Source organism: Mustela putorius, unplaced genomic scaffold, assembly GCF_011764305.1.
Source record: "Mustela putorius furo isolate JIRA1106 unplaced genomic scaffold, ASM1176430v1.1 tig00003923_pilon_pilon_pilon, whole genome shotgun sequence".
NCBI lineage: Eukaryota > Metazoa > Chordata > Mammalia > Carnivora > Mustelidae > Mustela > Mustela putorius.
In genome coordinates, this window is record NW_025422068.1 from 8,728,711 (window position 1) to 8,753,349 (window position 24,639).

Below are 24,639 nucleotides of genomic sequence, written 5' to 3' on the forward strand. Positions count from 1 at the left end.
GCCTGTTGGGGAGTGGGGGCATCCTTGCCCCAGCACCACATGGTTCTTTAGCTGCCGTGTGGGCTGAAATTCCTTTCTTCAGCACCAGTGGGATTTTGCAGAAGGAACAATGCCAGAGAACCCAGAAAAAACAAAAGGGCAAGTCAGCCAAGGCATTGCTAGAACACGAAACATTCTCTTGGTAGGAAGTTTGGGCCCTAGGTACCCAGCCCCCTGTTGGATCTGGGGCTGGCCCTAAGACAGCTTCCATCAGAGCTCCAGGAGGGCCCTGGCCCTCCCAGAACTCACCTCCCATCTTTCCATCTGGCTGTGGCACGCCCCTCCTTCCGCAGGGATGGGAGCCCCCCCACCCCCGGGGCCATGCAGGAAACAGGCGAGAAAACTTGTGGGTGGGTTACTTGGTAAAGGGGCTGCACCACAGCAGGGCATGTGGCCATTTACCTGTAGGCAATGGAAGGCCAAGGGATGTTTTTAAGCAGGGGTGAGATGCGATCCGGTTTGTATTCTGCAAAGCTCTGTGCGGAGAGGAAGAACCTTCCACCTCCAGCCCTGCACCAGGCTCCCTGACCCTTGGTCTAGGACCTCAGACCCCTCCAGCCGGCTCCCACCCCCAGCCTCTCAGCTGTCTGGTTTCCCCTCTGGGCTTTTGTTTCTTCCCCGGTGGGTGGCCTGGAGCACATATCCAGTCTGGCACAAAGGTGGCCCGTCCCCACTCCTTGCAGTAAAGTTCAGCATCCTTACGGGTGCATCACTCTAACTGCATTGAGCACATACCGTCGGTTAGGCCTTCGGTGTGTGGGGTCTCAGGGTTGAATTAGATGCCCGTCCCACTCCAGGGGAACCAGCTCGCAGACGTCTCGTCTCCTAGTCCCTGCCCTGATGGGGCAGCGGCACCCTCAGACAAGTTTTCTGCAGAAACCCCAGTTTGCTCCTTTCAGCCATGATTCCCCCTTCCCAGGCCACGCCTGGCCACCCCTCACACCCCCCAGCAGGTGGATCCTGGTGGAGTCACTGTGCAGGGCTACCCACAGAGGGCTGTGGAGTATGTGCTGGTGTGCCTCACTTTTTTAGGGTGGAGCATGGGGTGTGTGAGTTGTCTGCTGTGGGGATGGTGTGTTTATGGCCCTGTAAGTGGCAGGTGCGTGTGGAGCTATTTTGTGGGTGGTGGGTGTGTCTGGGGGTGTGTTTGGGGCTCCTGGGTTGGGAGGCCAGGAGGGCTGCTTCCTGGCTGCTGTTCTGCTCCATTTCTTCCCGCCAGCCCCAGCCTCAGCCCCTCTTGGTTCTCCCAGACTGGGGTAGAGCCTGTGGCCAGGACAGACCCCTGCACCTAGCTGAGACCTTTTGAGGACCACCCTGAGCCCGGGTCCTCTGCCGGGGAGGGAAACTGGGAGCACTCAAGTTGGGCAGACCAGGAACCCGTTTCACAGATCCCTCCAAACCGAGGTTTCTGGGCCAGTGACCCTCCAGAAGGCACCCCTGCCCGCTCCCCCCCAACCCACCCAGCTAGGTACTGACCTAAAGCCTGGATCACTCCCTCCCTGCAGCCTGGAGCTGGTCATGCTGGGGGCCCAGGTGCCCCACCATGGCGGGGGTCCCCCTTCCGGTATACCATCTCTTCAGAAGAGCTCCCCACCCAGCAATTAGAGAGCTGGGCCGGCCAGTACAGCCGGCGGGGAATGGGTGGGCGGTACCAAAACTTGGCAGCTGTGCCAGAAACCAGGGCCAGACCCAGGCAGGGGGCGGGTGCCCGCGAAAGCTGAAGCTGGGGTGGCTCCGAGGGAACCGGATCCCTTGTTAGCTCATTCCTGCCTGGCAAACCAGTTCCCTGGTCCCCGAGCCGGCTGGGTGGCTCTAGCCGATCACAGGTGTCGCAGCAGTGGCTACTGCTCTGGAGCTACCCTTCCCTCCTGCGAGAGGCGGCCCCAACCACCAGCTCCCCAATTGCCCAGAGGCCCCCTCCCCCCAGCAGATGAGGCCCAGGCAGCGGATTCTCGAGAACCGAGGCGAGCTCCCCGCACTGGGCTCTGGACCCCTGATCTCTCCTGTTCTCAGCTCACTGTCACATTTTCCAGTGGCCCCTTCCAGGCCCCTTAGTCTATCACTCGAGGCTTCTGACAGCCTGGCCTCCAGATAATAATGGCCCTTTCTGGCCCCAGCAGCCCTTTGCAGCCCCCCTGGGCCTTCATCTTTCAGGCTGAGCCTCCTCACAGGTCTTCCTCCCTCAGGAAAGCCTTCCCTGAATTCATGCCCTGCCCTGCCTGGACATTCCCCCGCCACTGCCCCCCCCCCCCCCCCGCTTTCTTGTCCACAGAACTGTCTATTTGCTGACATCGTCGGTCTCTCTCCAAGGGGCTGCAGGCATTGCCAGGCTGGGCTGTGTCTTCTGTTTTTTTATCCCCAGATCCTATGCTGGCTCCAGCCTAGAAGGCACTGGGTGGCCTTGTTGGGCAAGGTGGGGGCCTTGGAGTCCAGGAGGACCAGACCTCCCTGACTGGCATGGGTTGGAGCTGGGGGTGGAGTGGCGTGGGTGGGGAAGTGTCCGGCTCTGCGAGTTCGTTCATTTGCGTGCACTGCCAAGCACTCAGACTGCAGAGCTGGTCACTGTTTCCTACCCAGTGGGGTGTGACCTGTTTCCCTCAGGTCCAGGCCTGGTACTCAGAGGAGGAGGCCACGGTGGCCAAGGCCTCCACCCCCATGAGCCTTCCCTGCGGGGGGGAAGAATGCAAACATACACACAGGGACAACAACGGAGGGGGCCCCCACGGTGGCAAGTCAGCAGAGCATGGAGCAACATTTCTCTGAGACTGGGGTGGGGATGGGGGGGGGGTCTATGGGTATCAGGGTGCCCTTCTTCAAGGAAGGTTCATGCCCCACAGTGACAATTCAGACTGAGGAACTCACCACGCATGTCGGTGGGGCTTAGTCCTCTCAGATTCAGAAAAGAAGAATGTGCTATTTCTTGCAACAAAAGTGAAATAGGTCATGAGAGGTGGGGTGCAGAAGAAAGCTGGCTCACTTCACTGCAGGTGATGAGGGGTGTGTCTTGGGAGGGGGCAGGATGTGTGACAAAGATTGACCAGACTTTGGTCAAGCACTTCTAACCTCTCTTTGCTCCTGACCTTGGATGGTGTCCCTCTTATATAGTCCGGTTGTAGCAAGATTCCCATTAAGTTACTCCTGCCAGAATCCCCCATCCTCTGCATCTGACTCCCCTCCTAATGGAATCTGGTTCTTCATCTTCCACCAAGCCCCAGGTGATGGCTGGCCTGCCTTCAGCAAGACTCCTGTGAGTTGCGTTTCACCAGGCTGCCTCCCACCTTCCAGAGGTGTCCTCTTAGTAATTTTTTGTCCACTGACCCCCCCCACCCCTGCTCCTTGGCCATAAATTCTGCATTTCTTTGTTGTATTTGGAGTTGAGCCCACTCTCTCCCCCATACTACAAACCTCCCCCTCCCATGACAGTAACCCCTCTGGAATAAAGTCATCCTTAACTACTCTTTAACAAATGTCATACTTGCTTTTTTTCTTTAACAGCGATAAACTTCTCTGAGAAAGGGAGATTGTGGGGATTTCCTCAGGAGCAGCGTGTGAGGAGGGCATTCAGGATCAGCCTGGCATTGAACACAGGGAGGGGTGGGGCAGTTTTGGTGGGAGGGTCCCTCCTGTCTATAAGGGTTTAAGGGGAGGCAAGGCAGCCCGTAGACAGACTGGTAAACAGGAACAGGAGGACTTGAGGCTCTGAGTGGGTCCCTCAGGCAGCCAAAGGGGAGGGCCAGAACCAGGACTAATTTTATGTGTGTGTGACTTGTGTGACCACTCAGGACCACACTCAGAAGATTTTATTTATTTGACGGGGCTGAGAGGGGTGGGGAAGGGGAAGAAGACTCCTTGCTGATTGGGAAGCCTGATGGGGGCTCCATCCCAGGACCAGAGATCATGACCCGAGCCAAAGGCAGATGCTTAAGGGACTAAGCCATCCAGGCGCCCCACGGCTTCTTGATCTTGAACTTAATGATGTTTGAACAAGGAGCCTTACATTTTCATTTTGCTCCAGAGTCTGCAAATGATGTAGCTGCTCCTGGCCTGAACCAAGGCCTTGGAAGGAGGGGCAGAAACAGAGAAAAGGAGCAGACTGGTTGGGTGCCACCTGGAGGGTGGAAGGAAGAGGACTGAGGAGGCATGGGCTGAGGCCCGATGCTCCGAGTCTCCACAGAGGGCCAACAGCTGCTGGCTGTCCTAATCCCAACTAGCTATCAGGGCAGGGTCCATCTTTTCCGAGCCTGGCCTTCCACAACTCACTCAGGGAAGCAAGGAAGGCTGTATTTTCCAGAGAACATGCCAGAACTTGTCTGCCACAAACCCTTTTTCTTTCTTTTTTAAGCTGGTGTGTTCTTTGTGTACCTGGTCCCTCCCCACCCCACACCTCCCCGCCAGCATTAAGGTATAATTTACATACAGGAAAATGCTCCCTTTGTATAGTTTTTAGAACTTTGACAAATACAGAAAAATGCATAACCAACACTAAAATCAGGATACAGAATAGCTCCATCACACCCCCAAATTCCCATGTCTCGGTTGCCCCCTCCCCAGCAACCAATGATCAGCTTTCTCAATAACCCTTTTTTTTCTTTTTGTGAATATTCCCTCCACATATTAGAATATGTTACAAAGTAGCAAGTAAAACCATATGGCATCCATGTAAAGATAAATAGGGCATCTCAATGGAAAGAATGAAGAGCCAGAAATAGATTCCATTCTACAGAAAATCTTAATGTTATGATAAAAGGCTTCCAAACCAGAGGAAAAGGTAGGATCATTTAATAAGAGGTACTGGAGAAACTGGGCAGAAACGGGGGGGGGGGAGGGGGGATGTAAGCCATACCTTGCACTACCCCCTGCAAAATGAAATGGACATGTGTTGAGGAGTTAAATTTAAAAAAAATCAAATCCTAGGAAGCTAGCAAAAGATGAAACGGACCATTACTGAGTTAGTGGGGACCAGCTAAGTTCTGCTTCAAAGCAGCCCCACCCCACAGAAGCCGCGGTCCCAACCAGCAAAGACTGGCGGTATCATCTGCGTAAGAAAACGGTGCACGCTGAGAAGTAACAAAACAGCCGTGCAAGGAAAGCCACCTTCGGTGTGGACGACAATGACAACTAGAGGTGGAATGGCCCGATGGGTGTGTACGTGTGTGTGTGTGTGTGTGTGTGTGTGTGTGTGTGTGGTGCGCGTGCGCGCGGGCGGGACATTCAAAGTCCTTGGAGAAGCCAGACTTTGCACACGCCCACCTGGGCTGTGAAGCAGGCTAGGGCTTCCCCACAGGAAGTGAAGAAGCCTAGGGCGTTCGGGCAGGTCTGTGAGGTCCTGCGGGCTTGGAGGCGGTTTCAGCCTAGCCGGTGGCCCCAGGCAGGGTTCACTCAACTCTCCGCCCCCGCGGTCCCGGCGTTGGCCAGGACCACCCAGGCTCCAGGTGCACAGACAGGCGTCTCCGGGATGCTCCGACGACGCCCCCGCTGCTCCCCGGGGCCGCGGACCGCCCTCCTCCCGGTGTGTGTCCTAAGGTTTTGGAGCCGCTGTTTCCTCGTTCTTAAAATAGAGCATATTGGCTACATCGGAGTATTTTTAAGGATTTACTCTTTCCCAAGCACTTGCTGTTGGGGATACAGCAGTGATGCTTTTATCCTAAAAGCGGTGTGTGCGCGCATTAGGGGCAGGAAGACAGAATAAACGAATAAACATAGGATTTCGAGCCTAATGCTATAAAGAAAACACAACTGGATTGTGCAAACGCTATACAGAAAACAAGATTGAGCAAGGGTGTTTGGGGGTGGGGTGGCGGGGAGGAAGCCTAGTGGGATGGAGGGGAGGTTGCTCTGCAATGACAATTGGCCCCAACAGGGAGAAGGAAGTCAGGGAAACAGAGATATAGAGCCTGTTTCTAGTTAAAGTCCCTGAGGCCTGCGAAGGAAATGGGGGTAGGGGGAGGCTTCTCTGCCCCTCCCCTACATAGCAAGGGGGCCTGGGAATTGAGCCCTGCCCTGTGTTTGGGGTCACCGCCTTTCTCTTCCTAACATTTACCCTTCCTCCTTAAAATGGTTATGCAGGGGCGCCTGGGTGGCTCAGTGGGTTAGGCCTCTGCCTTCAGCTCAGGTCATGATCTCTGGGTCCTGGGATCCAGCCCCGCATCGGGCTCTCTGCTCAGCGGGGAGCCTGCTTCTCCCTCTCTCTCTGCCTGCTTCTCTGCCTACTTGTGATGTCTCTCTGTCAAATAAATAATAAAATATTAAAAAACAACAACAACAACAAACAAAAACGGTTATGCAATCCCCCCGACAGCCACCAAGGAGGTCCGTCAGGGAGGGCGGTAAGACAGAGGCTGGGACCCCCAGCAAAATCCTTCTGTTGAATACCCAGTGGGTAGATCAAGTACAGGCTTAGGGGACCAGCGAGGCCGGGTAGAAAAAAACGACTTTTCTTTTAAGGATCAGCTGATAATTTCAAAGAAGGCACCAAGGAGCCATAGCAGGAAAACTGAACCCTTGGACCCCTAGCATGCACTCTGCAGTTTGGGTTTGTCTTCACTGCAGGAGGGCGAAAGGCGGGGCGCGGGGAAGGCACAGTCCTTTCGGGTTTCGGTTTCTGAGAGCGGAGGTGGGGCGCTGGGATCTCGGGGAGGAGAGGGAAGCGGGACCCGAGGCCCGCGCACCCCCGCGGACGCGCACGTGGGTCGGCCCGGTTCCTTCCGGCCGGGATGGATGGTCGCGGCCTGAGGCTGTGGGTACCCGGGGAAGCCCGCGGGCGACAGTCAAAGGGCGGGAGGCCGGGCTTCCAGCCGCAGCCGCGTTCCTTCAGGCGACTCCACTCTAGCTGCGCGGCAGGGAGAAGCGCGGCGCTCGGACCGGAAGCCGCTGTTCCGCGGGACGGCCACCCCTCCGCGCGGCCGTGAGTGGGCGGGTCCAGATCCGGCGAGCAACCGTCGCGGCTTCCGGTTCCGATGACAGACGCGCCGGAAGTCAAGGTCCCAGCTGCGGGGACCAGGTGAGAACTGACTGGCTTCCGGGCCGGGAGGTGCGGGCGGAGGGCGAGGTGCCCCGGGACTGCCGACGGGGGCGCGGGGGGCGGCATCTCGGCCGGACTCCCAGGTCCCGGGCCTTCTCCGGAGCACCTCCCCCACCACCAAGCCGCGGCCCCAGCCTGCCCCTGGACTGGCTTTCTCCTCAGTCCTAGGGCGTGGGGACCAGGAACTGGAGAGGTAACCCGGTGTGGATGAGGGGGCCAGACAGGGCATTCGATAGGGTCTTTGGAAGGATGAGGCGGAGTTTGCCAGTCATTTGCACGTTAATGCAGGTGAAGCTCCTAGCAGAAGCTGCAGCCTAGGGAAAATGGTGGGCTTTGCCCTCTCTCCAGTTTTGGTTAATGACAGAAGAAAGATTTGAAACTTCAACTAGAGACGTGCGGTGAAGAAAAGGAACAGTGATAAGGTGGAGTGTCTGGCGTGGGAGTGGAGCAGAGGGGCCAGCGTCAGACAGATCTCAGAAGAGTTGACATGGACACTGGACCCTGATAAGGAACCAGTTCTGGGAAGATTTCGGAGGGGAGTGTATCAGGCAGAGGGAACGGTCTGTGCAAAGGCCCTGAGACAGAAATAAACTGTCAAGGACAGGAAAGAGGCTAGTGTGGTTGGAGTGTGGCCAGTGAGGGGGAGAGTGGTAGGTGAGGCTGGAGGGGTGGTTGGGAGTCGACTTCAGTAAAGCTTCTGAGGCCATAAAAAGGTGGGGGCGCGTTGGGCTGGCTCAGACAGAGAACGTGGGATTCATGATCTCTGGGTCCTGAATTCCAGCCCCACGTTGGGTGCAGAGAATACTAAAAAAACAAATTTTTAAAAAGGAGGGGGGATTTTTTGCTGAGTACAGTAAGAATCTATTGGGTTTTAAGCAGAGGAGTGGTGGCCAGAGTGGAGAATGGGTCATTGGAGGCTGTTGATTTCTGTGTCTGTGTCCAGTTCTGTGTCTGCGATTTGCACAAACTTCTTCCCTTTAGCCCCAGAAGGGACCCTTCTGTTTCAGGATGCCAAAGTCTGGGGACAAAACCCATGCATGCCTTAGTGGGGGGGTTAATACTTCAGTTTTGTCTCTTCCTGTCATTTCCCCCCTGCAGGTTTGAGCCCAAGCCTTCTAGCCCCAGAGGAAGTAGATGCTCATTTAGGAAGTAGATGCTCATTTAATCAGCAAGCATTCACTGAACACCCCCTGTGGATGAGGCCCAGGCCCTGGGCTGGGCACTGTGGGGAGAAAGAGGAGAAAACTGGCCAGGCCTGAGCAGGTTACTGTCTACTCAGGGGAGACTTGTTGACGGGCAGTTACTGTGCCACTGAGCCAAGGACACAGAGCAGAGGACTCAATGTGTAATCACACAGGGGTTGTGTGTCAAGCCATGCAGTGTTGAGTCAAGGGGTGACAGCATCTGATGTGTTGTTTTGGAGGGATCCTGCTGGTGGGTCATTTCTATACAGAAATGTATGGGGTACATTTCTGGGGGAGGAGGACTTGAAATGGACATGAAATTCCACTGGATTCATCATGAAGTTGTCACAGACAGACTCACACACTCATCCACCCTAGTGCCTGGTGAGGATGACCCAGTGGGGTTCAAGCAGAGCGGCTCACCATGGACAGACTGAGTTAGCCTCCTGGATTTTCTGAGTGGGATACTTGCAAGGTTTCCCAGCTTCTTAATTTTATTTTAGATGTTTATTGAGCTAGTCAGACTTCTCAATTCCTTATACATTTAATTGATTCAGGCAGGGCCTTTGTTTCTTCTCTATTTATTGATGTATTCGCTTTTATCTCCATTCTTCTCCTCCACCCACCATAGGAAACTACTGATGTGTTTGCATGTGTCTTTTGTTTTAGGCAGAGTTTTTTTTTTTTTTTTTTAAAGACACACCCTAGGAGCACCTGGGTAGCTCAGTTGGTTAGGTGGCTGCCTTCCGCTCAGGTCATGGTCCTGGGATCTCCGGATCGAGCCCCACATTGGGCTTTCTGCTCGGTGGGGAGTCTGCTTCTCCCTCTCTCTCTCTGCCTGCCTCTCTGCCTACTTGTGATCTCTGTCTGTCAAATAAATAAATAAAAACTTCAAAAAAAAAATCCTCAAATGCATCTCCTTCCCCAGCTTGCTTGCTTGCTTGCTTGCTTTTTCTTTCTTTTCTTTTTTCTTTTTTTTTTTTTAAGATTTTGTTTATTTGAGAGAGCGGAAACAAACATGGGTAGGGGAAAGAGCAGAGGGAGAGGGACAAGCAGATTACCCACTGAGCAGGGAACTCAATGGGGCTGGATCCCAGGACCTTGAGATCATGGCCTGAGCCGAAGGCAGATGCTTAACCGACTGAGCCACCCAAGTGTCCCATTTGTGAGCTCTTTAATATGTCCAAGATGTCTTGGACATATTAAAGACATATTAAAGGGTTCCCTGATACCATCCTTTTTAGTTGGTGTTGACAGGGACAGTCTGACCTTGGTGAAGTCCTGACCTTTCTGGAGCTATAGTTCTATTTGATAAATTGTGATCTGGGGCCCAGACTCTTGGCACACATTTCTCTTGTGCTGCCAGCTTTCCTAGGTGATCATCTCACAGGCTCTGTGGTTGACTTCTGTTTCCTGTCTTCATTAATCGCTGCTATATACTTCCTCCAACCACAGATAATGGCCGCTTTCCCTTCCTGGTGAGGTGGTGGGCTGTTGAGCTGGTGCAGAGAGTAATGTGATGCAGAGTGCTTCAGAGAAGGGCTCTGGAGCCAGAAGGCCTGGCTTCACTTCCCCAGGTCTCCCTTTCCCAGCCGTGTCACCTTGGGCAAGTTATTTAATCTTTCTGTGTCTCATTCTCTTATCTATAAACTGGGTCTAATAACTGTACCTACCTCATAGTGTTTTGGTAAGAATTAAGTAAATTAGTTGATGCATGCAGCATCATTAGAATGGTGCTTGGCACATAATAAGCCCCAATGAAATGTTAACTAATAATGGCAGTAGTGATTATTATTATGACACTGTTTCAGACAGGAGTCCCTGGTGTATTTTGCCCATCGTGGGTCATTTTCAGTTATAGGGTATTTGCTCAGGGGTCATGAAGAGGAAGGCATGTCTTCTGGACATCATGATTATGATTACAGATTGTAGCATGAAGACATCAGCTTAAGGAGAGAGGGCAGAAACACATCTCAGGTCCTGGGTTGCCATTTCCCCATCGTTCATCCCTCATCTGGTAAGGAGATGGTGGCTGTAGGCTGGGCCGGGAGGTTGAGGCCAAGACTGGTGGTGCTGGTGGGAATGGGGAATCTGGTGAAATTGGGAGCATCCCAGTGGTCACACTGGCCATGGAAGTCTTCTGATATTACTTTGGATCCTTCTTTGAGACAAACAATGGACAGCTGGCCAGATTTGAACATTTGAGAGAATCCTTAATTTCAAATCCTTTAGATGAAAATATAGGAAGGGAAGTCTGTCACCAGCATTTTGAGGGGTGTTCACATGGTCACCATCAAAGGCTGCTCTGAAATAGAGGGGAGCAGTGCCCCAGAGTGGAAGGAATTTAGGAAGGGCGCCTTGTGGTGGGACCAGAAGTCAGCTTTCTTTTCAGTGGCGTAACGAGGAGGGAAGCGTGCGTTATAACCAGAGACGTTCTAGTCTGGTGGGGGAGGTGGCCCCTCAGATTGGTCCTTACCCAGTGATCAAAACTGAAACAGAGGGGTGCCAAGTGGAAGGAGTGCGGTGGCAGCAGGCTAGGGATGACTGCTGGAGGAGGTGGTCTCTGGGCTGACCCGGGAAGGATAAGCCGGCTTCTTGAGCAGTTGACAAGGGGAGGGCTGACGACATATCTGGGAGAGGAAGACACATGAACCCGAGCCCGGAGCTGGGAGGGACCAGCGGTTCTGGTTGGCCAGACACAGGGTGAGCAGCAGGGGAGACTGAGGCTGGAATGGTGGACAAAGCCTATCAGGGCCACGTGCTCGGCACCTGTTCGTTAGGCTGTGTTTTCAGTTATTGGCCATTCAGGGGCTGCCTTCGGGGGTTCTATCACTGTAGTGTGTGGAAAACCAAGTCCACTAATTGAAGAGAAGGTGCTTAACATACATGAGATATGAAAATAGGCGGTATTCAAACATATTTCTAGTAGACAGTATTGCCTGCTGAGGACTCTGTGAGGCCTGCTCTCTCTTCTGATTAAAAAGAGATTATAGAATGAAAAGAGTTGGGAACAGTAATTTTGTCACCATGATTTAAAACATCTGTCCTTATGCCTGCCTGGTCTCTCTGGGGTACCGTGGCTCGGGGTGATGGGTGCCGTGGACACCCGTGTTAAGCCAGGAATTGCTGAGTATTGATAAATGACATGGGTGTGGTGAGGGGGATCTGGGAGCCCTCCGCAGCATGCCCCCCACCCCCAGCCCAGGTGGGGCCTGATGCAGCTGACCCCTCCCGCCCACAGGCAGAGGTCACCATGGAGCAGTGTGCGAGTGTGGAAAGGGAGGTGGACAAGGTCCTGCAGAAGTTCCTGACCTATGGGCAGCACTGCGAGCAGAGCCTGGAGGAGCTCCTACACTATGTGGGCCAGCTGCGGGCTGAGCTGGCCAGCGCAGGTGAGTGCCCCCCTCCAGCCCCTGCTCTGCCTCCCCAGGAGCCTGGGAGCCCCCAAGGCCTCTAGGTGACAGGCTCCTAGAAGGATGACAGTTTGGACATTAGTCTGTGGATGTGGAGGCCTCCTTCAGTGGGATAATGGGAGTCATTCTAATTTATTTCAAAAAGTCCAACAGAAATTATTAGTTTACCTACCAGGTGCCTGGGTGGCTCTGTTAAGCATCTGCCTTCAGCTTAGGTCATGATCTTGGGGTCCTGGGATTGAGTCCCACATCGGGCTCCCTGCTCAGCGGGGAGTCCGTTCCTCCCTCTCCCTCTCTCTGTCTCTCATGAAGTAAATAAAAATATTTTTTAAAAAATTATTAGTTTACCTAAGATTATTTTCATTTTATGTTTTGTTTTCCATTTGCTTTTCTACTTTGAATTTTTAGACACCTTGAGATCATCTCAGATTTATAGAAAACATTGACTGCTGATATATTGCCATAATGGCTTTATCACTTCTCTTGCCTACTCTTACTTTCTAGCCACTTGAAAGTAAGTTGCAGCTATCATACCACTTTGCCCCTAAACTTTCAGTGTATATCTCCTAAGGTCACGGGCATTCTTTTACATAAATACAGTATAATTATTAAATCAAGAAGTTAAACATTAATGCAGTATTATGATGTAATAAATATAGTTCAGTTCTTCAGTTTTGTCACTGTCCAGTAGTTTTCATAAACCACTTTTTTTTTTTTTAAGATTTTGATTTACCTGATAGACAGTGAGAGAGGGAACACAATCAGGGGGTGTGAAAGAGGGAGAAGCAGGCTTCCTGCTGAGCAGGGAGTCCAATTCGGGGCTCGATCCCAGGACCCTGAGATCGTGACCTAAGCAAAAGGCAGACGCTTAAAGATTGAGCCATCCAGGCGCCACTCATAAAAGATTTTAATTTTATTCTCCATTCTAGGATCCAATCCAAAATCAGGTGCTGCGTGTAGTTTCTCATGTCTCATCTTTGGTTGTTTAACCTGGGACAGTTCTCCCACTTGCCTTTGTCGTTCATGACACTGACATTTTCAGAGCACTAAGGCCAACGAATTTACAGACTATCTCTTGCTTTGGGCTTGCCTGCTGTGTCCTCCTCCTCACCCAGGTGTTGCATCTTGGGCAGCAGAGTCCTTTGGAAGTGATCTGGTTCTCAGGGCATCATATCCGGAGGTACAAGGTGTCAGCTCGTTTTCCCTGATCGGTGATGTGAACTGTGATCACTTGGTTAAGATGGTGTCGGCCAGGTTCTCCTTGTGTAAAATTAACTTTTCTTTATAGTTAAGGGGCACCTGGGTGGCTCAGTGGGTTAAAGCCTCTGCTTTCTGCTCAGGTCATGATCCCAGGGTCCTGGGATTGAGCCCCGCATCGGGCTCTCTGCTCTGCGGGGAGCCTGCTTCCTCCTCTTTCTCTGCCTACTTGTGATCTCTGTCTGTCAAATAAATAAATAAAATCTTAAAAAAAAAAAAAAACATTTCTTTACAGTTTATTAGTAAGAAATTTGAGGGGAGATGCTTTGAGCCTATGTAAATATGCACTTTCTTGTACTTGAGCGAATTGATCCAGGGATGATTTCTTGCCTCAATCAGTTATTAGAAAGCAACATGGGTGACTTTTCCTGCTCTGTCATTCCTTCATATTGGCCATTACACAGCATAGGTTTGATCTTGTGGGTCCACTTACATGCAGATTTGTTTTTCAGTAAATACAGTACAGAACTGTAAATGTATTTTCTTTTTTATTGTTTTCTCAATGACATTGTCTTTTTCTTAGCTTTATTGTAAGAATACGGTACATAACACAGGTGACATACCAAGTATGTGTCAATTGACTGTGTTCTGTGTAAGGCTTCTGGTCACCAGAAGGCTATTAGTTACATTTTTGGGGAGTCAAAAGTTACATACATATTTTTGATTGTGCATGGTGTGGTGCCCTTAACCCCCATATTGTTGAAGGATCAGCTGTCGTTGTTGGCATTAAACTTTGCTTTTTCCCTTACTGTCAGTTCACCACGTGGATTCTTTTTTTTTTTTTTTTAAGATTTTATTTATTTATTTGACAGAGAGAGAGATCACAAGCAGGCATAGAGACAGGTGCAGAGACGGGTAGGGGAAGCAGGCTCCCTGCTGAGCAGTGGGCCCAATGTGCAGCTTGATCCCAGGACTCTTGAGATCATGACCTGGGCCGAAGGCAGATGCTTAACCCACTGAGCCACCAAGGCGCCCTCACACCACATAGATTCTTATTTTATTCATTGGGTTATAATCTATTACTATTATTCTTTATTTTGATCCTTAAATTGTCTTAGATTTGACCAGTAGTCACCCCTGATTCCTATGTCCTTTTTTAAGTTGATCTATAATTAAAATTTACCTTATTTTTTTTTTTTTAAGATTTTATTTATTTGACAGAGAGAGAAATCACAAGTAGGCAGAGAGACAGGCAGAGAGAGACAAGGGAGAAAGCAGGCTCCCTGTGGAGCTGAGAGCCTGACGTGGGGCTCGATCCCAGGATCCTGGGATCAGGACCTGAGCCAAAGTCAGAGGCTTTAACCCACTGAGCCACCCAGGCACCCTCACACCACATAGATTCTTATTTTATTCATTGGGTTATAATTTATTACTATTATTCTTTATTTTGATCCTTAATTTGTCTTAGATTGATCTTTGATCTTGGGATCATGAGTTTAAGCCCCATGGTGGGCATGGAGCTTACTTTAATAGAAAGGTGTTGGGGGGGGCTGCCCATCTCCCTGTGTGAGGCCCCACCCCCACTTCCTGGTGGTATTTGTCAGAAGGCATTCAGTTACAGGTACAGAACCCAGCTCAGACCAGCTTAAATGAACAGGCGGGAGTGGGGGACACTGGATTCATGGACTCAGGTGACTGAAATGTCCAGGCCCCCCTGGATCCAAGTGCCTGTGTGATCCTCTCAGTCTACACTGTCCTCATTCTAGGAGCAGTGCCCCCCCGCCCCCCGACCCGAGGAGGTCCCGGTGCTCCAGCAGCTCCCGTTCCCATTCTGTGTGTTCAGTGACTTGGTAGAATGCATGTCTCTTCCAGGGCTTCTGGTCTTGGAGCTGAGACCCTCCCTGGCTCTCTTGGGTCACTTTTATTTCCCTGAACCAAGGCGCTGCCATCTAAAGAAGGTGCACTGGTGCTGGGCTGGAGGAAGGGGTGGATGCTCTGTCTGTCCTCCTCTCTTCCGAGTCCCATGTGCTCTTGGAAGTGGGTCTGGTTCTAGCCCAGCTGCGGCAGTGGAAACCACTGCAGGCTGGGAGTCCTGAGCCAGAAATATCCTGAACTTCCCTGGCAGTATCTCTGGGTTGGTAAGAGGCACTAACATGGGGATAGTACCTTATGACCCAAAGCCGCCTTGCATGTGGCATCTGACTCAAGACAGTGAAGAGCCGTCTGGTGTGGTGGTGGTGAGAAGGTGTTTTAGCTCTGTCATTGTTGTCACCTAGCAAGTCATGGCCTCAGCTTCCCCAGCTACAGGACAGGATACTAACAGTGTCCACTGCAGAGCATGGTGGGGAGGATTAAAGAAGCTAAAATAAAGTACTTTCCCATAGGACGTGCCAAATCATCTACATTTCACAGCAACAGACAGGGCAGGTCCTTTCACCGCATGAATGAACAGAGAGATGAAGCCACTTGGCCCACTTGACCAATTCCAAGGCAGGCAGTTAAAGAGTGGCAGGACCTGGGACAGAAGCCGGGGTCTTTCACCCTGGGGTTTGGGGCTGCGTCCTGGGCCTCCAGGCTGGTGTTGAGAAGAGAGCCAGGAGGGCCCAGGTGTGCTGCTCTGTGTCCTGATTCACCGCCAGTGTTTCCCTGTAGCTCTCCAGGGAACCCCTCTGTCAGCCACCCTCTCCCTGGTGATGTCACAGTGCTGCCGGAAGATCAAAGACACTGTGCAGAAGCTGGCTTTGGACCATAAGGACATTCACAGCAGCGTCTCCCGAGTGGGCAAAGCCATCGACAGGGTGAGTGTGTGAGCAGCCTTGGGCGGGGGGTGGGTGAACCCCAGGGCTGGTGTCTGAGGCTGGGGGTTGCTCCGCAGGAAATGAGAACGCTGAGTCACAGAGCCTTGTCTCTTGTCCTCGGCAGAACTTTGACTCAGAGATTTGCGGTGTGGTCTCCGACGCAGTGTGGGACTCGAGGGAGAAGCAGCAGCAGATCCTGCAGACAGCCATCGTGGAGCACCTGTACCAGCAAGGCATGCTCAGCGTTGCCGAGGAGCTATGCCAGGTAATGGCCTCTCTGCAAAGGTGCTAGAAGCAGCCTCTTCTGCTTCTGTTTCATGGTTGGCTTTCGATTTGCTTCCTGTCATGCTTTCTATACACTGATTTTAGAAGGGAAATCATTGTCCCTGCCATCAGTAGAAGCTAGCTCCACAAATATATACGATGGCAAGTAAAGTCATTAACCTCTAGCTGGGGTCCGTTGCCCGTCAGGGTTCTGAGTTGAGGCCTGATACCACTTTCTTAAAAAGGGAGATTAGTAACATGACAGAGTGGCACTTGTTAAGTGTTACAAACACACGAGCAGTAGAAGTAAGGGTATTTTTTCAATATGATTAAGAGGACTGAAGAATAACTTTCTTACCATGCTACTCAACACAGGTCTCTAAGATCCTGGGGCGGGGGTGGGTTTTGTAGTCTGTACTCCAAGGAGGCCAGCCCGCAACACTCAGCCTTCCATAACTGGAATATTCTGGAAACACAGTCCTCCAGCAGTGGGATTGCACTCTCCCCACAGGAATCAACACTGAACGTGGACTTGGACTTTAAGCAGCCTTTCCTTGAGTTGAATCGAATCCTGGAAGCTCTGCACGAACAAGACCTAGGGCCGGCATTGGAGTAAGTAGGCCCTCAGGTGGGCTAATGTGGGAACAGGGCCCATCTATGGTCTTCCCATCACCTGGTGTACTTGACATGCCTCCAGCCCTTGGGCTTTTGGAGCCCACCTCTCCATCCCGGCTCAACCAGGGTCCCTTCTCCTGCCCCACGAGCTCCCTTTCTTCCCAGATGGGCCGTCTCCCACAGGCAGCGCCTGCTCGAGCTCAACAGCTCCCTGGAGTTCAAGCTGCACCGCCTACACTTTATCCGCCTCCTGGCAGGCGGCCCTGAGAAGCAGCTCGAGGCCCTCAGCTATGCCCGGCACTTTCAGCCATTTGCTCGGCTGCACCAGCGAGGTGAGTACTCAGGGGGCTGGGCTCTGGGCTGCCGGGCTCCGGTGGGTGTCAGCGTTAGCAGGGGTCAGGGCTTGGGGTATGAGTTCCTGCCCCGCCTGAGGAGCTGTAACCAGGATGCCTTTCCCCAACCTGAGAACTCTGAGCCCTCCCTCAGAGCCTCCCAGGTGAACTTTCCCCCTGCACCCCGCATCCCCCTCTGCCATACCCTTCCAGCTTTGTCTCAGGCCAGGCACACCCTCCATGTGCCAAACCAGCACTCAGCACACGGGGCCATGTGCGCCCCTGCGCCTCAGCCCTGAGCTCTCCCACCTAGCAGCAGCCCACTCGTTTCCTTAAGACTCACTCGGCGCCTCTCCACGGCTTCCTTCCATCCCACCAGCATCTCCAGACTGCTGTGACTAGAGTCTCCCCTTCCAGATGCTCGCCATTAGTAACCACTCCTACCCGTAGTAACTGGTTCTTTAGCTCCACTCTTCCTGTTTATTACCTCACATTTTGTGAAATCATAAAAACCAAGCACTGTTAGTAAATCTAGATACCATCTGAGAGCTTTTTAGAAGGGAGAGTAGCTAGTGTTGGAGAAGAAAAACGTGAGCACCAACCTGAGACTCGCTCCTCAGTGCACTTGGAAGGATGGAAGAGAATGTCGGACTGTGGCTGATGCTTGTCCTTGTCCTGCAGCAGCAGCAGCCCCGAGACTCCGCCTCCACATTGGACTTTATCGAAAACCAGTTTTGCCTGAGGTTATCTCTGCAGGCTGGTCCTGCTGCTCTGGGGCCTGGGAGCCGAGGGGCCCAGCCTGCTCTCCCTCTGCCCTTCCGCTGCCCCAGCCCGCTCCCCTGCTGCCCTGACTTGTGCCTGGTTGCTCCGCAGAGATCCAGGTGATGATGGGCAGCCTGGTGTACCTGCGGCTGGGCTTGGAGAAGTCGCCCTACTGCCACCTCCTGGACAACAGCCATTGGGCAGAGATCTGCGAGACCTTTACCAGGGATGCTTGTTCCCTGCTGGGGCTGTCGGTGGAGTCACCCCTCAGTGTCAGGTACTGGCAGCCCCATGGGGGCAGCGCGAGTGGGAGAGTAGTTTCAAGGGAAACAGTCTGTGGAGGCCATTCTGTGTGCCTGGGGCAGTACTTGGTTGTTTCAGACCAAAATTGGCTCTCTTAGTCATGCTTCTGGGTAGGAGTTACCTGATTTTCACAGCTGGAGAAACTGAGGTTAGGAAGAGTTGTGGCTTGACGTCGCTGCAGTCAGTGGTGGGGTCAAGGTTCCCTTTTTGTAAGGTCTTTTGAATAAGGTCTCTGTGCTGCTACCACCTCAGCCCTGACTTACCACAGGAGCCTCTGCAGCCTGGCCACCTCTCCGACCACCGGCCATCGGAGAGAATGGGAAGTGCCTGGGTAGCATGTGTGGAGACCTTTCCCTTGGGAGGCTCCTTTACCGTGATGTTCTCAGGACTCCATGAAGCCCTGGGAATTCCAGGTAGTTACGCTTGGTTTACAGATGAGAAAACACGCAGGCCCCTGGCAAGCGTGGACTTACCCAGGGCCTGATGGGGAATAAAGAGCCCGTGGACCTGGTCCCAGAATCCCACCCTGCACCACAGTGGAATGGCACGTCCCCTCCTGCCTCACTCCAGGAAGGATTCTGGTTAAAAAATAGTGTTACCCGGCCAGAACACCAGGGACAGTTCAGGACGGTTCTTGGGCGCAGCATAGGTATTTAGCCCAGCCAGTCAATGCCCCGCCCCTGCTGGAGTCCCTGTGAGATTAGGATCTGCCTGGGGTCTAAGTGCCCTCACTGATGATGACCCATCACAGAGGGGCATGACAGCAGGGTGGAGCGGACAGGCTGGGGCGCTTTCAAGCTGATCACTGTCCCCATCACACCAGTGGCATTCCAGTGGTTTGGACGAGCTGGTATCTGCCCCCTGGATCTTTCTTTTGTCTTTCCCATAGGTCGTCAAACTCAGGGGTACATTAGAATGACTCCAGAGTCGGACACACTTAACTACCTATGTGGCACTTTATGAGCGACTGGGGAGACTTTCAAGGACCAGTCTGACATGTGCCACTTTAGAACCCCACCCTAAGACACAGGCCGAGGACGGTGTGCCGGGCTCTGGGTCTGGGCCACTGCAGCCCTTGCTCTTTGTTCCGCAGCTTTGCCTCTGGCTGTGTGGCGCTGCCTGTGCTGATGAACATCAAGGCTGTGATTGAGCAGAGGCAGTGCACGGGGGTCTGGAGTCACAAGGATGAGCTACCGGTGAGGCCTGGCGCAGGGGGCTGTGGAGGGCAGGCAAGAAGGCCCTGGGAAGGGCAGCCACAGCTGGCAGTGGGACTCACCCCTCCTCTGGCCTCCCCAGATTGAGATCGAACTCGGCATGAAGTGCTGGTACCACTCAGTGTTCGCCTGCCCCATCCTCCGGCAGCAGACCTCCGATTCCAACCCTCCCATCAAGCTCATCTGTGGCCACGTGATCTCCCGGGACGCCCTCAACAAGCTCATTAATGGAGGAAAGTAAGTTCCCCATGAACTGCCCCATCCTGGCTCGGCTCCCCTGCTGGCCAGCCCCTGAGACATTCTCCACTCTCCTCCCTCTGCAGGCTGAAGTGTCCCTACTGTCCCATGGAGCAGAACCCAGCAGATGGCAAACGCATCATATTCTGATACCTGCCTTGAAGGAACTTTGTCGGAGGGGTTTTCCACCCACGAGCCTTGCTCTGTCTCCTTGGGGGTGGTTGGCTTCAGTAGACTGTGGTTCATTTCAGAACAAATGCTGAGCACCACCATGGACAGAGGCCAAGAAGGGAGAGGAGCCCATCTGTGCTGGGCAGCTGGCTCCTTGGCTGGAAGGGTAGGGACACAGGCCTCTGTCCTCCTGCGGCTGCCCTGTTTCTGTATGCCAGTGACTTCGTAGCAGTCAACAGCAGCAAAGCACTTGGCCAGCTATGCAGACGTCTTTTTGACCCTGCCCCAGCCAGGTCGCTTCCAGTCCTGCCAGCACCTGGCGCCTGAGCCGTGGTTCTTCTTCATGACTGTATGTATCCATTCCCCACTGTAAATAGTCTGGGTTCAAACCCACTGCCCTGGTTTTATAAGTGAGCAAATATATTCACAGGCCTTCTCCTTACTTTACCTGACTTATTGGCTTCACTGACAGGAATTACTGCACGCCCACCACACCCAGACAGAACTCAGCATGCGGCATCTCTGGCTAGGTGACAAAAAGGCCCAGGGGTGTCCCAACAGACCCTGGGCCAGAGGCTTTTACACAAAAATATATCCAGTCCTATACCCTCCTTACTGGGAACTAGTGCTCGAGGATCTCGGAAGGTGCGCTGACTTGCCCTACGGGACTCCGAGATTATAAAGGAGAGTTTGGAATCGAAATTGGATCGGACCCTCCATTCCAAGCTCTCTGCGGTTGACTCCACGGTGCCTGGAGCTTGGTTGCTGTGTGTCCCCACTAAGCCCCGTGCTGGGCCTTAGAGAGCAGGAAGGCACCTGAAGCCTGAGATGCTTGAAGGGCCTGGGTCACTGGGGTCATTATGGCGAGCAGGAGAGCTGGCCTGGGGTTCATCTTCAGCTTCATATGTGTACTTCAAATGTCCTATGTATGTGACTAAATTGTTTCCAGAAGTTTCCCAGTGGCACTTCAGCCCCTTAGGGGCAGGGGAAGGAGGAAAGAGGAATGGGGGTGTCCCCAACACCAGCCGTAGGCTTCTGTGCATGGGGTCTGCCAGCAGCCTTATGGTACAGCTCCCATTAGTGGGAGGCGGAAGCTGGGGGTGGGCAGCAGAGTCTGTTCTCAGCTGGAGTCTGGGACCAGCCTCGCCGGCCCAGCAGCAGCACCAAACACCCTCGGAGTCCTTTGGGTTCTCTGGTGAGAAAGGCTGCTTCCACTCTCTCCTGCCTACCACCTCCTTGGCCCCACCAGCAGCTGCCACCGAAAAAACACCCACAGACTCACCACACTTTAGTCTTAGCATTTACTTCCCCCACACTCCATTCTGGAGACCGTCTGCACTGGTGTCGAAGGGAGAAGATGCAGCTCTGCCTTCCTGGAAGAGCTGGAGGAGTGGCCTGGGAGGAAGACGGGCCGCAGGGGGCCCAGGAAGAGGTGCGAGCACGGGCGATCAGGGGCAGAGAGCTGGCCCACCACCAGCCCTGCAGCTTCCGGAGCAGGTTCCCAGGTCCTTCAAATCGGGGATGGCAGGGCCTGCACTTCCTCTAGGCACTCATCATAAGCCTCCTGGTACTCTTCGTGGGGCTTGACCATGATCACACAGGTGGGGCGCTTGGAGCCCGCGGCTGCACCCAGGTCCTGTAGATGAAGGCAAGAAGGGCCATGTGGGGGAAAAGGCGGCACCACCTGTATGCCAGGGAGTCACAAAACCCTGACCCACTGGCTTCATCCAGCCCTCAGACGTGCAGTTCAGTCCATGTCCCATCTGCCAACTTTCAAGCTGTGGGCTGGCAACAGTGGGCCTACACGGCCCCGTAGCAAGCGTGAATGAACTTCTGGCCTCAGAGGCTGCTGCCCAAGCCAGGGCCTATGTTCTCCTCATCTCTATGTGAGAATCAGGCCAGCTACCAGTCCCTTGAACAGCCCCCACTTCCCCAAGCACTGCAACCACCTAATAGGACTAACACGGGCTCAGCAACTGCATGGACAGAGCACATCCAGAGCACATCCTCGTATACCTCCTTTCTCATTCCCATGGTCCACGAGGGCGGGGATTCCCAGTTTCCAAGGACACTGAGCCAGGGACCAGCAGAGCAAAGAATCCATTCAGATCAGTCTCAACTCCAAAGCTTCCATTTCTCCACTGTGGCCTGTTTGGACCAACCTGATGCCAGACCCTCTCCAGTTATGACCAAGATCGGGGAGGGGTGGGGGCGGGCATGTGTTCCTTACCGTCTTAGAGGGGATATAGACGTAGGGCAGATTCCGGTCTTCGCACATAACTGGGAGATGGCAGTATACCTCAATCGGCAACGTGTCTCCTGCCAAAACCATGATCCTATAGTGAGAGAAACACCATTTCTAACTTGCTCATTCCCTCTTTCAGTTGAAAGTGCTACCTCTGGACAGAGAAGATGGCCCCCCAACCCTCAAGGACCCCAAATGCGAATCTCCCACCTTCTGAAAGTGCATGCAAATTTGTTTGGTGATCACTTCCTCTGGGGAGGTGAGCCCTAGTTCTTGGCAAAGAAGTAAATAAATAGCCCACACAGGTGACAAGTGGGATTCCACTGGGACAGGTGAGGTATGGAAGTGACACCAAGGAGTGAGAGCCAGCCAAAAAAGGAATCAGGAGGCAACTCTGGATCAGAAAGCTTAATGAAGAAGGTGTCAGGCAGCCTTTGGAGGGGCTGGAGGAGGGGAAAGCATCTGAGACTGAGAGAATCAGAATGACTGCGCATACCCAGGAGCTGGCTGATGGGGGCCTGGGATGGCTTTGAAACCCAGGGAAGTGATGGGGACGGACAAGGAGGCTAGAGAAACTGGCAGCAGCAGAACCTCGGGGCCTTCAGTGCCAGGCTGGGAAGCCTGAGCTTGTCCCAAGAGTCACAGGGAAGCAATGAAGGCACGCCAGAGAGCCATCAGGTAGGACTCCTGCCTGGCAAGGTGTCAGGGCTCTGGGGCAAGGGCCTTGGGAATCCTAAACACACCAAGGAAGAATATTGTCCAGAGAGGGGCAAGAGACAAACACAAGGAAAGAGCTCTTAGTTCCCTGTACTGGGCCCACTCTCCTAGGTTTCCTTTTGTCTTCCAGGCTGTCCTCTGCCGGCACCCCTTCAAGTGTCCTTTCAGTGCTGGTGCTCCTTACAACCTGACCCTTGGCTGCACCTTCTCCCTGGCTGACCTGGGCCACAGCCACGGCGTCAGGTGCCATGTATGTGCGCATAAATCCCAAATCTGTTCTCTCTGCCTGGCCTCTCCCTTCCAAGCCTCCAGTCTGTGTGGCCATCTGCCTATCTGACAGTTCTGCCAGTGGGCCAGGGAGTGTGTGTGTGTTTGTGTGTCCCATATCTAAACAGCAGCAAACTCATGATCTTCCCACGCAAAGCCGGGTCCCTCTAAAGGGGCCCTCTGCTCAGCTGGAATCCAGACCTCCTCATTCCAAGTCCCAAAGTCCTCTCAGATTCATCCTCTTTAATTCTGTTTCAGCCACCAATAACCTAATTGCCATCGCCATCACCTGTCCTACACTGGGGCAGCCTCTTAGCTCAATTTGCTTGTGCCCCCCCCCCCCGCCAGTTGCCAGAAAACTCTTCACGAGGGTAAAGGTAATCATGTCATTCCCTGGCTTTAACCCTCGGTGGCCGGCAGAGCTCTGAGTACAAAAACTCAGTCTACCATGGCTTAGGAAGCTCCAGGAGAAGGCCAGGCTTCTGTCCACCACTACCTCTCTCCAGCCTGGGACCAGTATCTTCTGGCAGAAAGCCCCGCACCCTAGACCAGACTTCCCACTGTGCATCACAGCCCCCAGCGAGACTCCGCTCTTGAGCACCAACAATGCAGCGCATACTTAAAGACGTGAAGCACCGAGAGGCTTCGTCCTGTCCTCGGAAGGGTTTATTGCCTGGCCTGGGGGCCAGAACGAGGTCGTGAAGGCATTCTCACTGCAGCCTGTACAGCCCTTCGCAGTCCTCTCAGGACGTTCCATGAATGGAGGCCGCTGGGCTCGACCCTGCGCGAGCTGCCTTATTCGGCGCGCTTTCCCCGGAACTCACTTTCCCGGTAGCGTTCCTCCGAGCCCTGGCGAGCGACGTGTACGGGAGGGAACCCACCCGGGGCCGGATCACCTCCAAGGACTTTCCCGAGCACCTCCCGAGTAGCGGGGAAACCCGTGCTACCGTCCAGAGTCGCAAAACGCGCCGAGCGGGGTGGGGGGCGCTTACCCTTTCTCGCCTTTGTTGATAAACTTCTGAACCTCCTTCACCCCGCGCCGAATCTGCTTTTGCTTCACGGCTGCAACGACAGAGAAGTCAGTCGGGGGGCCTCGGCCCGCCGCCCGCGCCACCACCGGCCTCCGCGGCGGCCGCAGCACCTTTCTTGATGCACTTGTAGAGCTTCCGCGTGAGACGGCGAGAGGCCAGGGGCTGCGCGATGGGGTTCAGGTTCACCAGCAGCTCGTGGTAAGTGCGCTCCCCGAGGCACGCCTCCGCCTGCGCCTGAGCCTCCGGCCCGTCAGGATCTGCCTTTATTTTGGTCATCGCGGCGGCCGCGGCAACTAGGTAGCTCGCGTCGGCGGTGGGGGCTCCACGCGGCCCGGGCCTCAGAACCACTTCTGGGTCATCGCGTCCTGCGGAAAGCCGGCCGTGCACCGCAGCCAATTAGGGAACGAAGTCTCTGACTCCAACCAATCGTTGAGGCTCAGCTCCTTACAAACAGACCGGGGGGCGGAGGGGCGGAGCACTTCAGAGGAGGGACTCGTCCAGAGGACTCGGAGGCAGGGGGCGGGGCCCGGCGGGGGGCGGGGCCCGGCGAGGGCGGGAAGGAACCAGGCTGCAGGCTGGGGCTGGTCGGAGAGCCCCGCCCCGCACGTACTGGGAGCGGAGGAGGAGGCGGTGGCGGTGGGGGCGTAACCACGTCAGGATCCTCCTGCCTGAGGGGCGGGGTCTGCGACGGAGCGGAAGAAGGGGATTCTAAACCTGGGAGGGATCTGACCGTCACGTGGTCCTGGGCGAGGTGCCGCAGGTGGCAAGGTGAAGTGAGCCCTGCGCGGCTAAGGGCTACTTGCGTTCTAACGTGGGTGCTCACACTCTG

General features: G+C 53.9%; 2 protein-coding genes across 5 annotated transcripts; one reads left to right on the plus strand and one right to left on the minus strand.

Annotated features, from left to right (window-relative positions):
* Positions 1-6,661: 6,661 nt before the first annotated feature.
* Positions 6,662-19,992, plus strand: RMND5B (required for meiotic nuclear division 5 homolog B). 4 transcript variants are annotated; one of them, XM_013059717.2, is made up of 11 exons: positions 6,662-7,039; positions 10,170-10,261; positions 11,486-11,636; positions 15,507-15,652; positions 15,777-15,917; positions 16,428-16,528; positions 16,697-16,863; positions 17,737-17,902; positions 19,022-19,124; positions 19,225-19,379; positions 19,466-19,992. In XM_013059717.2, the coding sequence occupies exons 3-11, from the start codon at positions 11,498-11,500 to the stop codon at positions 19,527-19,529; spliced, it is 1,182 nt and encodes a 393-aa protein (XP_012915171.1). In that variant the 5' UTR covers positions 6,662-7,039; positions 10,170-10,261; positions 11,486-11,497; the 3' UTR covers positions 19,530-19,992. The 4 variants fall into 4 exon arrangements, with proteins under 4 accessions (XP_012915171.1, XP_004759100.1, XP_012915170.1 ...); XM_013059716.1 differs by lacking the exon at positions 6,662-7,039 and adding an exon at positions 7,046-7,253; XM_004759043.3 differs by lacking the exon at positions 10,170-10,261 and having other exon boundaries at positions 6,663-7,039.
* An 845-nt stretch (positions 19,993-20,837) lies between these two features.
* NHP2 (NHP2 ribonucleoprotein) lies at positions 20,838-24,191 on the minus strand. The gene is made up of 4 exons (XM_004759035.3): positions 23,921-24,191; positions 23,772-23,841; positions 21,781-21,886; positions 20,838-21,186 (listed from the first exon to the last, which is right to left on the minus strand). The coding sequence occupies exons 1-4, from the start codon at positions 24,084-24,086 to the stop codon at positions 21,061-21,063; spliced, it is 468 nt and encodes a 155-aa protein (XP_004759092.1). The 5' UTR covers positions 24,087-24,191; the 3' UTR covers positions 20,838-21,060.
* Positions 24,192-24,639: the final 448 nt, after the last annotated feature.